The sequence below is a fragment of the Rousettus aegyptiacus genome, unplaced genomic scaffold (assembly GCF_014176215.1).
Source record: "Rousettus aegyptiacus isolate mRouAeg1 unplaced genomic scaffold, mRouAeg1.p scaffold_m13_p_13, whole genome shotgun sequence".
Lineage (NCBI taxonomy): Eukaryota > Metazoa > Chordata > Mammalia > Chiroptera > Pteropodidae > Rousettus > Rousettus aegyptiacus.
In genome coordinates, this window is record NW_023416288.1 from 70961869 (window position 1) to 70980068 (window position 18200).

The following is an 18200-nucleotide window of genomic DNA, read 5'->3' on the forward strand; positions in this document are numbered from 1 at the left end:
GTGCTCCGTTTTAAAGTTGTACACACACACACACACACACACACACACACACACACACTTACGCATGCACTAAGTTATGTAAAAGTATCTCAGCTATGCCAACCACTTGTATGTGTACTTTTTAAAAAATATTTCAGTTAGCATTCTTACCTCTTCTGCGACTTTCCATATTTCTTGGTCATTCCACTGTTCGTAGGGATCCAAGTTTTTTCTAAATGTTCCAGAAAAGATGAATACTTTCTATAGCAACAGAAGAAAAATAGAAAAATATGAATAAACTAAACATATTTTTTATTTTTCTTCTATTTTATTGTAAAATATTTCAAGCAGAAAAAAACATTTTAAAATAATGTAACACCTACCTATGTACTTACCATTTTGTTTTCTTAAATTTTGAAAATTTTATTCTATTTGCTTTGTATTTATTTATTTTATTTTAATTATTTTAGTATTTATTTATTTTTAACGTTTTATTTTTTATTATTTTAAAAAAAATTTTCCCCTCTCTTGTGGTGACCGCTAGTCCACTGTCCATGTCCATGAGTCTCTGTTTGTGCTTTGTATTATTTTAAAAAAATACAAATTGAAACATATTGTGAATATGTTTCAAATTCCAATATCCTTAGGATAAAGAAATTAAGATCATTGTAAGTTGTGGCAAATTACATTTTTTTATTCCTAAAAATTAAATAGTTAAAAATTATAAGATTATGAATCACAATTGTTAGAACAAATTTCTACTTCATTCATGTCTTTTCCTTGGATTTCTTTTATAAACTCAGCTTCCTATGGGACTTTGAAATTGTTTAAATTTAAGACACTTCTTTAAAGACACATGTTCATCTCATCTATAAACCAAGGAATACCTATACTTCCAAAACTGGACACTCACAGAGGAGGGCCATGACTTGGAAATCAGTGAAAGAATGGAAATCAAATATTTGTTTAACTGAATGCATGTTATAGAGGGAACAGAGGCAGATGAGATTGATCCTGCTAAGGTAACACAATGACAATCTAATCCCCTTCAAAGAGCACAGAGCAGCTATCACCCTGAGACACTCTACTTGTCACATCACAGTCTACTAAGGTCAACCTATATGATTAAAAAATGTTTTTTTAAAAAATCCCTATCTCACTGAGAAATGCTGATGTAATGATAATAATATTTAGTTCTCTCTTTGTGCCTATGGATGAACTGAAACATATTTTTGATGTTAATGTTCAGAATATTTTTTTTTCTTAGTTTTTGGTTAGTAACATCCAGTAAGGAGAAGAACTGAATTTCTTTAAGACTAATTTTCACAAATTGCCTCAGACTAAGAAACAATGCTCAAGTCCCTTCAGATCTGTAAGGAAACGTGCAAAGCAAATCCGCCTCAGATTAACGGGTGTCTGTGCCTCTCGGGCATAATGACAGTGTCCTCACCATGGCAACCAAGTTCAAGGGTCACATTAAAGACCTCCTTCCCCAGGGCATTAATTTATGGCTTAAAGAACAAAGTTGTTGCCAAATATCTCAGGAACTCTCTGGAGAGGGCAACAAGAAGCCTTAGGCTGATCTTACTCAACCTGCATCAAAACTATCTTAAGAGGTGCCTACATTGCTTTTGTAGATATAAGTGATAAGTAGATGACTCTTAAGTTCATAAGATGTAGATGGGTATATTCATACATGCTCCTCCAAGTTTCCAAGTAAATGAAAGTAATGTCCAAATAAGTTAGAGAGCAGACAAAGGGCATTATCAGGGAATTCTGATAAACTAAAGAGAATTAAACAGGAAGTGGTTCTGAGAACTTGAGTTAATTCATTATTTAAATAATTGGACTTATTTAGTATCTAAAGTTCGAAGACTTGCCAATGGAATTTTGCCATTTACTATTTTTTACATTGTTTTTCATTGAATCAAAGATTTCTAGCATTATTGAGAAGGACAGAAATGGACAACTGTGAGGCATTATCAAGTATCAGATAACGTATTATGTGCTTCAGAAAAGTTATCTCAGCTGGAACACAGAGCTCTGGTTTATGACAGGCTTATCATGTGCCAGGTAAGGCTTTTACATCTCTTCATCTTCATATCAACCTAATGAAATAGGTTGCGCATGAAGAAATCATAGCTGGGAGAAGTTAAATGACTTTCGCAAGGTCACTTAGCTAATAGAACCCAAAGGTGTTTGTTTTCAAATCTGTGCTCCCCATCACCATAGCAAAATGCTTCAAGTCCTGTGTGGACCAAGTTTCTTCTCTGATCTGGAGCTCAGGAAACATTAAAGCTTGGGCAGGATCAACCCTGTGGGTCCATAAAGAGCCCATCAGTGCTCAGTAACATGCTCTTGTTTAAAGCACTGCTATCTATCCCATGGCCACAGCTCAGTTCCTGCACTATTGATGGAGAGGTTAGCTTCCTCTTTCCATGCAGGACCTGAGTTGAAGGATTCTATATGGGCTACAGTGTCTTTGTAAGTTTCAAGAAGACTTACATATCCAATAAAATGAACAAAAGAAATATTTACCTCAGCGCAATGGAATAGTGTCATTATTCTGGAGGACTGCGGTAGAGGCCAAAGGTATCATAACATCAAAACAGACACAGAGTTTATTAAAGGTAATGTGGCTTGCAAAGATGGTATAGTGATGCAGCTCAGGCCTAGTAGACACACCTATGAACAAGAACCCAACCTCTTTGAGTCTCAGTGTTCTCATTGTAAAGTGGAGAAATGCCACCTTTTTCTCACATCTACTCTACCTCAAGGCTTTCCATTTTGATATATGGCTCCTTCATCGCCTCAACGCAGAAACTTGAGAGTCATCCACAACTTATCTTTCTCCCTGATCCTCACAAACACAGAATCAATCATTAGTCCCATGGATTATTTTCCCAAAATATATCTCAAACCCATTTATTTCTTTATTTCTAATGCTACCGCATTGTTAAAGCCATCAATGTCTTTCTCTGGAATACTGTAAGAACTTTCTAGTTGACTTCTTTTCTTTCATTCTTGCGTCCCTTCCAGTCTACTCTCATTTAGCAACCAAAGTAGTCACTTCGAGTATAAACTGGATCATGTCATTAACCTTTTAAAAAACCTTCAGTGGCTTTCCACTGCATTCAGGGCAAAACGTAAAATCCTTGATGGTCTACAGATCCTACATGATTTAGCATCTTCTGCTTCTGACTCATTTAATGCCCTTCTTCACGCCTCTCTCTTTTTTCTTCTGGTCACATGGCTTTCCTTTTTTCCCTCAGTTTCTTCACACATTCTTTTCTCCCTTACTAAGACTCTCATTCCCTATGATGTTCCCAAGGCCAACTACATCCTTCAAGTTTCAAATTAGATGTCACTCCCTATAATTGTCATCTTTCAAATCCTCAAAATCAAATAAAGACTCTTTATATGTGGTCTCATAATACCTGGACTTAACTTTCATAGCTTATAATGAATATTGAAATAATATATAAATTTGTGAGCATTTTTATAACATTCATTCTTCTTCTACATCATAACTTTCCTATGTACTCATTAACACAAAGGCTTTGTACATAGTATATGCTCAACAAATGTTTCCTTAATTAATGTAAATGGGCTGATGTGAAAAGAAAAATATAAAAATATCATAGAGTTCAGCACAATTATTTTACTTCTTTCTATAAGAATAGCTACTACAACCCATAGTCTTTAAAGGAATAATACTAACTCATTTAAACTTTGATCTCTCTATATAATTGCTTGGGAAATGGTATGTCTAACTTTTTCTAATAGTCTAATAATTTATACATAATATTTATTAAATGTATACCAATATATCATATATTAACTAATTTTATTTTAAATGGATATATATTCAAAATTATGAAGGAAGAAAACTGTTAAAATTAGACGTTCAAAAGTTTTAGATGTAGTGAATTTGATACCATTTAGAAATTCTGTAGGTCTTTTGTTTACAGTTTATTGTCTAACATTAACATAAAGGTTTAATTTTAATTTTTTTTAAAAAAATAACTAAATAAACTGGGTCAGTTAGAATTCAATTTCATACAATTAATCAAACATTCCATCTCTGTCTTACAAATAGTATCTGGCACTCGCTTGCTTCCAGGGGTGCCAGCAAGTGTCTTAGTCCTGTTTTCTAAACTGTTTGAAGTTTTCACAAACTCATCTCTAAAGCTGAGAGATCCTTGGAGGTCACCTATGTCCTTTGCCCTGGCTTACAAATGAAACAGCCAAGGCCTTGAGAAGTTACATAGCTTGGCCAAGGTGACACACTCAGATTGATTGCACAGCAAAAAACAGACCTAAAACTATAAATCACAATGACCTTCTATCTCTCTTTTAAGAAACTGTTCACCAATAGGAAAATTAGGATGTGCGAATATTTGATATTTATTTAATGTCATGTATGTATGGTATAAAGAGTAATTCTTAGGATTCAAGGAAGCATAAAGCATCATTGTTCATTGCCTGACTAGTCTCTTTCCTGAAGCTGACTCCTCAGGTCAGTGAAGACAGCAAGACCTATATGGAGTGCTCAAAGATGGTCACATGTCGCTGTGATGGGCAGTATGCTTTTTAGCCTTGCGTATCAGATGAAAAACAAAAAAGCAATCTGGATTTTGTGGCAACCAAACATAGAATAAATTAAATGAATGGGAAAAATGATTCCTATCCATAAGAATACAGTGCTTTTTTGTTTGGGCTCAGAAGGGAAATATATATACATATGTGCCATTCTATTAAAATGTGGTCCAAAAGCTGTTAAGCATTGTAAGGACTATGATCTTGCCTTTTGGAAATGTCTAAAAAATTTTATTATAAGTTGAATCTGTACAATAGAGATCTGTCCAATTTGAACAAATCGAGAATGTAAAGTTGAATGTTTAAAAATAAATGTTGCTTTGCTTTTAAGACCATCTATTAATAAGAACAAGGTGAATAAAATATCCGTTAGTTAAAAATATTTAAGGTTTATAACAAATAGAAGATAATTTTGTAAGGGTAATGTACATACTACTTATTTATATGTAATGATTACATGTAAGATATTCAAATTACTGTTTCCTGTAAAGTCGTTTAATATTTCTCAACTTTTTATATAACAACTTTATAGTATACATTTTTTCAGCGACAGCGTAAAAAAATGTTTTCTAGGTCTGACCAAATTATCAAAGATGTCACATTTTTAGGATGAGAATACTAAGGTCGTATTGCACTAATATCTATACCAGCTATTTTTCTCTTCTCCCTTGAATTTGGCACACTACCCCATTGTCCTTCTCATTGCTCTTACCGCGGTACGGATAGAGGGTTTCTTAGGCCATTTCTCTGCTCTGGATTCTGCCTACATGATGTCCATTGTCCACATGCTGCCAGCAGCAGGATACTTTTATGTCACTCTTTCATCATCCCTTCCTAGTTCAAAAGAGTCAACCCATTCCTCCTCACTGGGCCATTTCAGTACTTGTCAAGTCTTTCCCTCTTTCTCCTAATGCTTCCTAACACATGGCTTCCTCTGTCTTTTGCTCCCCAACTTTTTCTAGCTCCTATCTCTGTATTTGTTCATAATATATCTGCCTGGAATGCTGGAATATTCTGTCCACAACTCCCTGCCTAGAACCTTGCTAAAACTTACAAACTTTACGATCCTTCATGGCCCACATTATCACTTCGTTTGTGAAAATGTTCGCATTCATTTGTTCATTTCTACAAAATATACCTCCAATTCAATACAAAGATGAAAGGGACGTGATTCTTTGTTCTTAAGAAATTATAAATGATAAAACCATCATAACTGAATGTATTGTATTTATTACACCCCAGGGAGCAGACTAAGTACTTTTACTTATTACCTTACTTAATCTTCACAGAAACTTAATGGAGTTACTACCAATATACCCATTTTAAAGACAAGGAAACCAAGGCTCAGAGAAATGAAATAACTTGCCTAAGATTACACAGCTAGTAAAACTCAGATACTAGTAGAACCATAATCTTTTGTAAAAGAGATCGGGCATTTAGTGACCTAGCACAAAAAAATGTATACTGAATTTCTACCATGTAAACTATTTTGTTCTGTGCTATATAAGAGATTGAATAATTAACAACAAAAGTAAATCTGTTTTATTTAGTATTTCTATTATATATATATATATATATTTTTGCTAGTCTTCTTTGACTGATGATAATTTTGTGTTTAAATCCTGCGTCCTTAACTAGAATGTCTGCAAAGTGCTCACAACACTGAGTGGACATTAAAGAACACACAGGTAATTTTCATACAAGACATAGAGAAGTTCCAGTAGAGATTTATTAACACAGTTCTAGATCCCATCTGGGGCTGGGACGTGGAGGTGCAGAGGTGGGGTCAGAGTCAGGGTTCACCAGGGGAAGGAAGGGCCGGCCATCTGGTAGTTTAACATTTGTAATGACAAAGTGACTAGGGTGAAGGAAGATTGTCTCAGACAGAGGAAATGAGAGAGAAAAGTGGGGCATCTTTTATGGAACAGTAAGGCCAGCTTAACTGAAACTTAAAAGTGCCCAGATGTTAAGAGTGGTGGATCTGAATGTTGGGTCGGGACCTGACTGTCAGGACCTAAACCATAAATGGAAAAATCTAGACCTTATTCGGTGAAGGAAGGAGTGCACAAAAAAGGTTTTTGACTTGGAAAATTACAAAATTGGAATGTTGCTTTAAAAATCTTAATTTGTGTGCGACATATAATGGAGAGATGAGAAGATAATGAAGAAAAACACAGCAATGAGAGTAGAAAAGAAGGAAGGCGACAGTGACTCCGGGGAAGCAGCGACGACAGGGCTGGGAGCTGGATCCTCTCCCATAATCTCCCCAGACACTCCCTGACTAGCCTGTGCCTTGACCCATGACTACACTTAATTACCTATATTTATCGTTTTCGTTTCTTCCTTTGATCTCTGATTTACAGCAATGAATGTAATTTTGAGCTTCTTGTTGGAAGCTCATACGTTGGATTAGGACCTCAAAATTGTTTATGTAACTATAGAATCTATACTTGTCATTTTAAGCATATAGAGCTAATGATTAAATTATTCATTATTGTTAAACTGAATGAGGGCTGCTACACTCCCAATGTTGAGAGCTACAGACAAATGTTTTGGCCCCATCTGATATCTCTCACAGCAAAAGATGTTCTAACTCTGTGGTGGAAGTCACACATGGACATGGATTAGTTTCAGATCATAAAGTCTCCTTGCAAGAATAGGCCTAGTCATTCCTACAGAATAACTTGCAGCCTTTCAAACTTGTATTAAAACTTTAAAGATAAATTTCAAAATTATTTTTCTGGGTTCAAGGCTAATGAGCAATTTTAAGTCTCAGTGTTCAAATTGCAGAAGCTGATGGGGCTCCAACCCTAGGCCTTACTGTCTCCTCTCCATGTACTTAGAGCTTACAGGTTAAGTAGAACAAAATAAAGAAGGCTTCACCTTGAAATGTACACAATACCTTGTTTTCCAGGCCAGTCTAGCTACAGGAGAGAAGAACAGGGGGAAAAAAAAAAAAAAAACTGCAAGAACTTGCCAAAACTAATGACACCTTGTGATTCCACAGCTGATGTTTCGGGATCACTGAGGGAAAGGGAAAATTTCTTGTTCAAAGTACCTGTTTCATGTGTCTGAGAACAAGTGACTAATTGACCCAGAGATCTCTGATGTCTCAGTGTCAGAGATCTTGGAGGGAACTACACCTCTGCAAGGTCAGAAAGATGGAAGGAAGAAAAAAATAGAAAAGCTAACAAAAATAGTTCTTTTAGCGTTTTTAAAATTCCTTTTTCCTTATTTTTTTTCTTTTTAAAATCAAACTCCAGGAAAGGGAAAAAATCATGTAATTCGAACTTTCAAAGAAAAGTTTAGAAAATAAAAGCATCTCTTGGTTTGGATGTTAAAAAGGTTATAAGGAATTTGCCCTCATTCTCTCTTTCTCAGGTATTCACTTAATGTTCTCAAGATGTCACTGTAGAAGAAATAGTACATTCTGTCTATAGACATCCTTGTGATACTAGGAGACAATCCCAGAAACCAGGGCCATAAACATGTACAATGAGAAGCTTTACCATTAGCATGATCATGCATTTTTAAAGGTATATCTCGAAGTATTTATTGTTTAGTTTATAAAAAGGTTAAAACCATAGAAGAGAGAAAATTAAAGTTTGGAAGATTCATTTTGGCAGAAAGGCAAGATAAAGAATTTTCACAACTTGGGCTCACTGGGTTTTCCCCTAGGTCTTGCACATTTATGTCCCTAAATAGAACACACAATAAAAGCACACAAATAAACAAAAAAAACCCACTCTCTATCGCATGGAAAATTGATTAAAGGATTCTCAGCAAAATTTAAATTATATTTTTAGAGTTTTACTTATTTAATGGGCAGTTTTTGTGAATAATAATAACAAGAAAACAAAAGCTTAATTAGTGAAGACTTAGAGTTAACTGAACAGCAAGGCTTCCAGGACAACCAGATTCTATTCTGTGTTCCTCACCATTGTTATCTTGCCTAATGCTATCACCTCGGGATACTTGTATTCCCACTGTTTATCTTTAGATCATCTGACAATCCCTTTTATTTTTTCCTGAAGAAACAATAGTTTTTCAAAGGTTCAACCAAGATTAAGCAACTGGCAACATGGTACAGTCCAGACAGATGAATTAAACGCATCAGTCTAACAGTTACGATATTTACTGCCTCATTAGTTGAAAGAAGCAAATGTTCCACAAAGATAATCTATCAAATAACACAAGCTTTATTCTTAGGTTAGATTTATAGTCAATCTACCTGGAGACACTCCTAGCATTTTAATTTTGTGTTAAAAGTAGAGAATTGTTAGTACCATGGTAGTGGAATGGATTCAGTGCCATTAGAACAAAGAGAGCAAAGTGACCATTAAAACCAACTACATCCATAGAGATGAAAGCAAATACTAGTATATACCGCACATGCCTTTCAGATCCGTCCCAGTAAAAACGATCCTTGGTTTCCATTTAGATCATTTTAAAATGGAACTGTTGATATTTCTCTCACATGTAAAAAGTTCTCTTGCACAATAACACAGAATGATACTAAGCAGTGAGGCTAGACATCCTTTGTGACACAAGTCAAAGACTGACATTAAAAAAAAAAATAGCTACAGATTAATCTGACATGGTTCATTCTTATCCAAAGAACAAAAAACAATCATTACTTTTATTTTCAATTCCACTATCTCATGTTTCCAAGTATTTGTTATTTCAGCAGCATCTTTTATATCTTGCAAAGCAATTCTCAACCTGCTGTGATTGCTAACTTAGAGCTCAAACCATTGAAGTAGGAAAAAAAAAGTTAACAAAAACAAAAGCCCCATGCTCTTACTGCACATTGTGTCTTCTGGGAAAGGCTATCAAACCATTAATATTTCGATAACTGGATGTCAGAGACTTCCACACTTCTAGAGATAGTTTTTCTCTCTATGAAAAGACTACACTGCATGAAAAAAAAGGCAGAAATATAAAATAAATATATTTTCCTGAGCACAAGTGTCAAATGGGGGTAAAAATGTATTGTCACTTTTTTTCTAGCTAAGTCTTTCCAGCTTACCTGTGGTATCACTCCAAAGGCTTTCCGCCACTGTTGCAAAGTTATTGAATTCCAAGACACGCCATCTATTTGGATTTCTCCTTCGGTGTTCAGTAGTCTCAAAAAAGCTGATAACAAAGTACTCTTCCCTGATCCAGTTCTTCCCAAGAGGCCCACCTAGAATATAAGTGATAGAATTACTCCTGTGGCATACAGATACCCTGCCTTAAATGGAATCTGGTATTATACTTCAAAATAAACCCTTATGGAACTAGGGTTTGTTTGTTTGTTTTCAATCATCACCAGGGGCAGATTTTCACTTATTCCAACCTTTTAGTATACCCCCAGTTCTGACCAATATTGATCTGGAGCAAAAGAACCCCGGAACAGAAACTGGCTATAAGGAATTGGACTCCTGATGCTGGCTTCACTTATTACTGACCTTCATTAATGGCGAAAAGGTTGAAAATACTCATTTTGTATCAAGGAAAAGCAAAGACACAGTGTCTTAATGCATATCATTTCTAAGGGTGGGCTCAAGCCAGAAGCAGATACAATAGCTTGATCTAGTTCCGAACATGAATAGAAGTTCAAAAATTAATAAATCTGAAAAAGTCCTAACACTTAGATATTGTCCTTAATAAATTAAGCAAGCATCAAGTTCAGGCATGACAATAAACCAGACTAAGTTCAGCGAACTCAACATTTCCAAAGAAGGCCAGCTGGACCTTACTGCTCCTTCCAAATAAGCACTGGGACAGTTGTAAAATCAAATTCTTATATCTATGCTGATGGACAAGAAGAGGATTTGGGGAAGAAAAAAAAAGGTATTAAGAAAAAGAAAAAACTACTGTTGTTACCTAAAGACCATGAGAGGGTAGTAGGGACATGGGAACTCCATGAATTGCAGGAGAAGAGCAGGTGCAGCAGGTGACTCACAGAGAGCCTGACTCTGTTCTCATGTCAGCTCAGATCCAGCACATGGAGGAAGGTGCTTTGAGTGGAACCAAATATCCCTGCAGTCATTAACTGAATACTGAATACACTGATCAACATTTAGTGGTGCTAAGTAGATGTTCATTTTTTTCCTCTTAACAGCATTCCTATTTCTTTATCATTTAACCTTTTTTACAGGAGAGCTGAGCAAATGGTCTTTTAGAATAGCGCTTTTCACACTATCTGTGGTAAAGGACAGTTAATTATTTATTTAGTTAGTTTCCAATCCCCTGCAAATCAGTATTTTAAAAAATAGATAATAAAAATGAATTTCTAAATGCTTACTCTTAATTTTCATACTTATGTCATCACAAACCAGTAACAGTTTGTAAACCAGAATCAGTTTATGGGCCACAATAAATACTTTAGAGCATACAACTAATAATAATAATAATAATAATAATAATTTATTAAACACGTATTAGGAACCTAGTAATAAACTAGGCTTTTGGGACAAATTAGTAAACAATAATGACACAATTGTCTTTCTTCCATAGGAGCTTTCTAATGGGACTTTCACAAATGTTTGTTCTCTGAGACAACTAAGAAAATCAGACAAACCAAATGTTACACAAAACACCCTTTTGAGGTTCTTCACAGTACTAACCACAATCAGTAATTATTTTATTAACTCTTTCCTTGATTATTGCTTGTCTTAATCCAAGAATATAAGTTCTTCAAGGGTAGGGATTGAGAGGCAATTTGTAAATCTTTTGTTCAGCTTTAAAGTTTTTAGCTATTGCTCTGGTTTCTCTCTATTATTAAACTGCTGGTATTACAGTATGTTTGACATGTTTTTCAATAGCAAAGAATCTTATTGGTTCGTACCTAACAAAGTCTTCTTGTTGTTTATATAATTGGCACCTAATGATTCTTTTCCGGGGTTTGTTTTTCCAGGCTTCTCAGTGATCTGTTGCATAACCCAGAGTACTTCCCGCAAATAAGCTTTTAAGATCTACCCTATTCCAAGTCAGTGTTTTCTAGTAACTTCAATGTGCCTCCTCTCTGAGAATTTTGGATCAAGATAAGTCAAAATATTATGTGGAGAGTTAAACAGTGTTAGATTTGGTGCTAGCATTGTACCATGAATAGAACACTCACAGTACATTCTTTTCAGAGTACCCGATTCATCATTTTAATACCGCAACAGATTGAAACCTGTTGTAGTTATTTTTCATCTCCTGTTGTCTCTAGAAATCAAGATGCCAAATCAAATGAAATTTAGATCTCGAAAGTGATAATAACTGTACCTTATATATATATATGTTGACATCTCTTTTATTAACATAATTCTTAATATAAATTCTTGAGAATATGTTCCTCAGGAAGCCAGAATTATAAGTTACTGAATAACTCAGCCACTTCATACCCATTTTTATCAAGACAAAAAATTCTATAAGTATTTAACAAATCAAGTAGGCACTTAGGCGCTCATGCTGCTATGATCTGAACCTTTAATATTGTTTGAATTATCTCTGGCTTCTCGGTATTGTGAAGATATTATAAATGGAAAAGGCAGGTAAGCTCACCTCAAAAAATAGATCTTGAAGTACTGTTAAATATTCATTTAATCAGAGGACTGTTCAGTACTGTGATATATACAGTATAATATCTGAGGCATTTTGATAAGTCCAGGTTTCTCATGAAAGAGCTGGCTCCAAATTAAAATGTCTGCCTGCATTTTGTGAGGAAAAGTAAAGGAAAAAAGGAAGAGATAGTCTAGTTGGGGGAAGATGACCTGGATATTAAAATTTAGCTAAATAAATAAATAAATAAACAAACTATTTGAGATTGGAAAAGAATAGTTTTTTAAAGTACAAATTGTAAATATTTGCTACATTTCTCATGCATTGAAAATAAAATTTAAAGTGCAGTTTCTATGAACTAAAGGCCTAAATTAAGAGCAAAGAAACTAATAGAATATCTTTTCCCTAAGGCAATTGCTATGGACATAGTGTTTTAATATGAAAATTTAATAATGCTACTGTATAAAATATTATTTTCATCTTTGCACCATGCATGAGTTGAATATTTGTGTCTCTCCTAAATTCACAGTTGAAATCCTAACCCTAATGTGATGGTATTAGGCAGTAGGGTCTTTGGGAGGTATTTAGGTCATAAGAGTGGAGCCCTTATAAATGGAATTAGTGACCTTATTAAGAGGTCCCAGAAAAGTCCCTCACCTCTTCCACCATGTGAGATTACAGTGAGAAGACAGAGGTCTATGAGAAATCTGCCAGTGCCATGATCTCAGCCTTACTAGTTTTCAGAATAATGAGAAATGAGTTTATTATTTATAAGCTACCCAGCCCATGATATCTTGTTATAGCAGCCTGAATGGACTTCGACACATCATATAACTAATAACACTGAAATCCATTAAAAATCAGACAAAAATGACCATTTAAGTCCTTTTCAAAATTTTTTTTTTCAAGAAGATGAATTAGACTACTGCTGAGCATTCAGGATTTCTGGATAATCAATATAGTATACTAAATTTAAGTCTACTTCTTAATTCTGCATGCAAGAAGTATGTCTGGGGCATCCTGTTCCAGTTTGCAAGATGATGCTACTAGTTTTAAGGGCAAGGGAGAGAAATGACATTCTTAAGAGAGCCGCTCAGAGAAACATTTTAAGAATCAATTGCTCCTCTAATCAATCATCTGACCTAGATGTAGTTATGTCATTCATTGATTCATGAATTTAACATATAGTAAGCTTGGCAATGTGCTAAGCAAAGGGATAAAAAGATAAAAAATAGGACTTTTAGTTTCTGGTCTGGCATGTAAGGAACTTGGATGTTATCACTCCATCATAATAACAAGTTAAAAGCTGAGAAAACTGAAAAAATCAAAATGCTTCTTACATCTGTCAGAGAGCAAATTCACAAGGCAAATCACTGCCATGAAAAAAGGAAAGACAGACATGGATACAGATAATCACAACTTAAGGAAGTAGAAACCCACAATCAGAAAACTCCACAGGAACGAGGGTAGAAAATCCTAACCTGTAACTGACACATTGTTGGAGGCTCAGTGTGGACAAGTCTGAGAGTAAAAAACATCGAGGAAACCATGCAGTGGGGGGCCCACACTTTTTTGAGTATTACCTTCAGGAGCCTAAAAAGGTTCATCATGTCACAATGAAGAACACAGAAACATTGCTTTGTGCATCCAGCAGGAGGAGGGGGAAAGCAATAATTCTGCAATACCCCAGAGCATTCTGTTCTTCTTAACAAGGACTCCCTCAAGAGAAACAATTTTAGCAGAACCTAACAAATTTTAGAACCTAAGGAAGGGAAATACCCAAGTTCAGGCCACACTAGCCATCCTGTTACACCTAAGGGGGACAAAAATCTGAGAGTACTTGGGAAGTTCACCACTCAAGGTCATAGGCTTACTAAAAGACCAAGACTTAATCTTGGAACTATAGTACACTACCCTTTCTCCCAAAATTTATACCACTAAAGGCCTAATTGTTAGAGTTCTTTTTATCCAGTAAATCGTGTCCACCTTTTAACAAAAAAATTATAAAATATACTAAAAAGGCAAAAAACACAGTTGGAAGAGACAGAACAAGCATCAGAACCAGATTGTGTTAAAAATAAAATAATAATAATAACAACGTATACAGATACGCCAGAAATGTTGGAATTATCAATCTGGGAATTTAAAACAACTATGAATAATATGCTAAGGGATCTAATGGAAAAAGTGGAAATCATATGAGAACAGATGGATAATATAAGAAGAAAAATGGATATTCTAATGAAGAATCAAAAACAAATGCTAGAGATTTAAAAAAAAATACAAACCACTCTCACAGAAATGAAGAATGCCTTTGATGGCTTCATTAGTAGACTGAACATGCCTGAGGAAAGAATCTCAGCTTGAAGATAATTAAAACCTCCAAACAAAAAAGCAAAGACAAAAAATACTTAAAAAAAATTAATGGATATCTGAGAATTGTAGAATAACACAAAAAGTATGATATCTGTAATGAGAATATCAGAAGCAGAAGAAAGAGAGAGAGAAATGAAATAAATATTTTGAGAAATAATGACTGAGAACTTTCCCAAAATTAATGTTAAAAACTACCACAGGCATAGGAAGCTCAGAGTACACCAAGCACAACAAATGCCTCAAAACTACTTGTAGTCATATCATAGTCGAATTACAGAAAATCAGAGAAGGAAAAATTCTTGAAGGAAGCCAAAGGGGAAAAACATCTTACCTACAGAAAAACAAAGATAAAAATTAAATCCAACTATTCTTCATAAAATATGCAGGCAAAAAGAGTGGAGTGAAATATTTACAGTGTTCAGAGAAAAAAAATCCACCAACCTAGAATTCTGTTCCCTGTGAAAATATCCTTCTAAAGTAAAGAAGAAATAGAGACTTCCTTAAACAAATATTGAGGGATTTTGATGCCAGTAAACCAGCTTTGCAAAATATGTTTTAAAAAGTTCTTTCGAGAGAAGAAAAATGATTTAAGTCAGAAACTCAGATATACATAAAGAAAGGAAAAATATCAGAGAATAAATAAGTGAAGGTAAAATAAAATAATAAAATAAATTACTTTTCTTAATCGATCAGACAGATAATAGTGTGTTCAAAATTATAGTAATAATGTATTCAATTATATATGTTTATATATATATGCTTCTGTATAAGTAAAATGAATGGCAGCAACAATGCAAAAAAACAAGAGGGAGGAACTGGGAATATTTTGTTATAATGACATGAAGTAACTGGGAAGCATTATAAGGTTATTTAAAGGTGACGTGAATTAGTTAAAAATGTTTATTACAAATTCTGGATCAACCACAAAAATTTTTTTTAAAGAAGTATAATTTATATGATAAGGGAGAAGAGAAAATGGAGTCATACAATGTTCAATTAACATTGCAAAAAGGAGAGAAGTGCATAGAGATTATAAAACACATATAGATTAAAAGTATGGGATAGAGAAAGATATACCATGTTAACACTAATCAAAGAAAGCTAAGGCAGCTAAATTAATTTCACATAGAGCAGACATCAAAGCAAGAAAAATTATCAGGGATAAAGAGGAGTATTACATAATGCAAAGGGGATCAATCCTCCAAGACATACTAATCCTTAATGTGTAACTGCCTAACAACAGGGTGTCAAAATACATGAGGCAAAACCTGACAGAACTGCAAAGAAAAATAGATGAATCCACGAGTATAATTGGAGACTTCAATACTCCTCTATCAAAAATAGATACAACAGTCAGAAAATCAGCAAGAATGTAGTTGAACTCTCCAGAATGATTAATCAGCTGGATATAATTGACAAGTATAGACTACTTTATCCAATGCCAACAAAATACACATTATTCTCAAGCTCACAGAGAACATTCACCAAAATAGATCACATTATGGACTATAAAACTCACCTTAACAAATTTAAAAGAGTAGAAATCTTACAATGTCTTCCCTCAGACCATAAAGGAATTAAACTAGAAATCAGTAATAGAAAGATAGCTGGAAAATCCAAATACTTGGAGATTAAAACAACACATGGTCAAAGAAGAAAACAAGAGAAATTTAACATTTCAAAAAATAGAAATTAAAATATAATTTATCAAACTTTGTGGCATGCAGAAAAAGCAGCACATAAATTTACGGCATTAAATGCATAAATTAGAAAAGAAGAAATGTCTAAAATTGTCTAAGTTTCTGTCTTAGAAAACTAGAAAAAGAATAGCAAATTAATTCTAAATGATGAAGAGAAATAATAAAAATTATTATTAGAATCAACTAATTTAATTGAAAACAAGAAATCATTGGAGAAGAATCAATGACACCAAATGCTGATGCTTTGAAAAGATCAATAAAATCAATAAGCTTCTAGTCAGGCTAACTAAGTAAGAGAGTGACACAGATTACTAACATAAGAAATGAAAGAGAGAACATCATTACATATCTCATGGTTGAAAGAATAATAAATATTATGAACAACTCTATGTCTACTACTTTGATAATCTAGATGAAATGGACCAATTCCTTGAACAACACAATCTGCCAAAAGTCACACAAGAAACAGACAATCTGAATAGGCATATATCTTTTAAATAAATTGAATCAATAATTAATACCTTCCAAATCAGAAATTCTCACTGGTGAATTCTTCCAAACATTTAAAGTAGAATTTCTATCAATTCACTATACTACAGTTTCTCTCAGATAAAAGCAGTGGGAATGCTTCTTAACTCATTCCATGAGGCTAGCATTGACATGAAACCAAAACCAAAGACATTAGAGACCAGTACTTCTCATGGACATAGAACCTAAAACCTGAAAAATGTTACTATATAGATTCTAACAACATATAAAGAGAATTATATTCCACAACCAAGTGGGATTTATCCTAGATATGCAAGGTTGGTTCAAAATTTTAAAACCAATTAATATAATCTATCACATCAATGAGATCAATAAGAAAATCACAGGATCATATCAATAGATGCAGAATTCATTTGATAAAATCCAATGTCAATTCCTGATAAAAACTCTCAGTAAACTCCAAATAGAGAAGGACTTTCTCAACTTGATAAAAACATCTACAAAATCCTATAGCTAACACCATACTTAAGGGTGAGAAACACCAAGCTTTCTTGTTAAGATCAGGAACAAGGGAAGGAGGTCCCCTCTTATCATTCCTTTTCAACATTATACTGAAAGTCCTAGATAATGCAATAAGAAAAATAAAAGGAAATAAAGACATATATATTGGAAGGAAGAAATATAGCTGCCTTTATGCACATATAACATTACTGTCTATGTGCAAAATATAGAAGAATCAACAATAAAACTCTTGGAAATAAGTGATTAAGCAAAGTTGCAGAATACAAGGTTAACATACAAAAATTAGTTTTTTTCTACACACCAGCAATGAACAAGAATTTGAAATTCAAAACACATTACCATTTACGTTAGCATCCCCCCAAATGAAATACTTTGATATAAATCTAAGAAAATATATACAAGATTTAGATGAGAAAAACTACAAAGTTCTGACAAATCAAAGAAAAATGAAATAAATGGAAAGATATTTCATGTTCACAGATAGGGAGATTCAATACTGTTAAAGATGTTAGTTCTTTCCAACTTTATAGATCCAATGCCATCCCAATCAAAATCCCAGAAAGTAATTTTGTAGATCTGACAAACCGATTTTGAAGTCTATTTGGAGATGCAGAAGACCCCGAATAGTCAACACAATATCGAAGGAGAAGAGCGAAGTTGAAGGACTGACAGCACTCAACCTCCATGACTTTGATTATAGTTTACTTAAAAGATTAAGGGTATATAACACAAACACAGTTTTACAATTCTTTGCTCAACGGTCCTAACTCTACTTCTCTCTTTTCCTCCTGTCTTGAACGAAAACATATTCCTTTAGAGTAAAAAGGCAAATTTCTCCATGTAGCCATCCTCTTAGACGGGTATTCTTCCTTTTTATTTTCCACCACAGACATTGGTTTTCTAGATAGCTTCTCACTTCAGTACTCACCCCTTCAATAACCCTTTGCTATTGAACTTCTACATTCATTCCTCTACACTAAATGACACTCTTAAGGATTCTCACCC

At 34.0% G+C, this 18200-nt stretch overlaps 1 protein-coding gene across 2 annotated transcripts in view; it reads right to left on the reverse strand.

Annotated features, from left to right (window-relative positions):
- The window catches only part of CFTR (CF transmembrane conductance regulator), a 150655-nt gene that overhangs the window by 11742 nt on the left and 120713 nt on the right, over positions 1 to 18200 (reverse strand). For both annotated transcript variants that reach the window (XM_036230999.1, XM_036230998.1), the window contains exons 23-24: positions 9608 to 9763; positions 151 to 240 (exon numbers count right to left, since the gene is read on the reverse strand). In XM_036230999.1, the coding sequence (XP_036086892.1) occupies positions 151 to 240; positions 9608 to 9763 (246 nt within the window). The remainder of the gene's footprint in view (positions 1 to 150; positions 241 to 9607; positions 9764 to 18200) is intronic.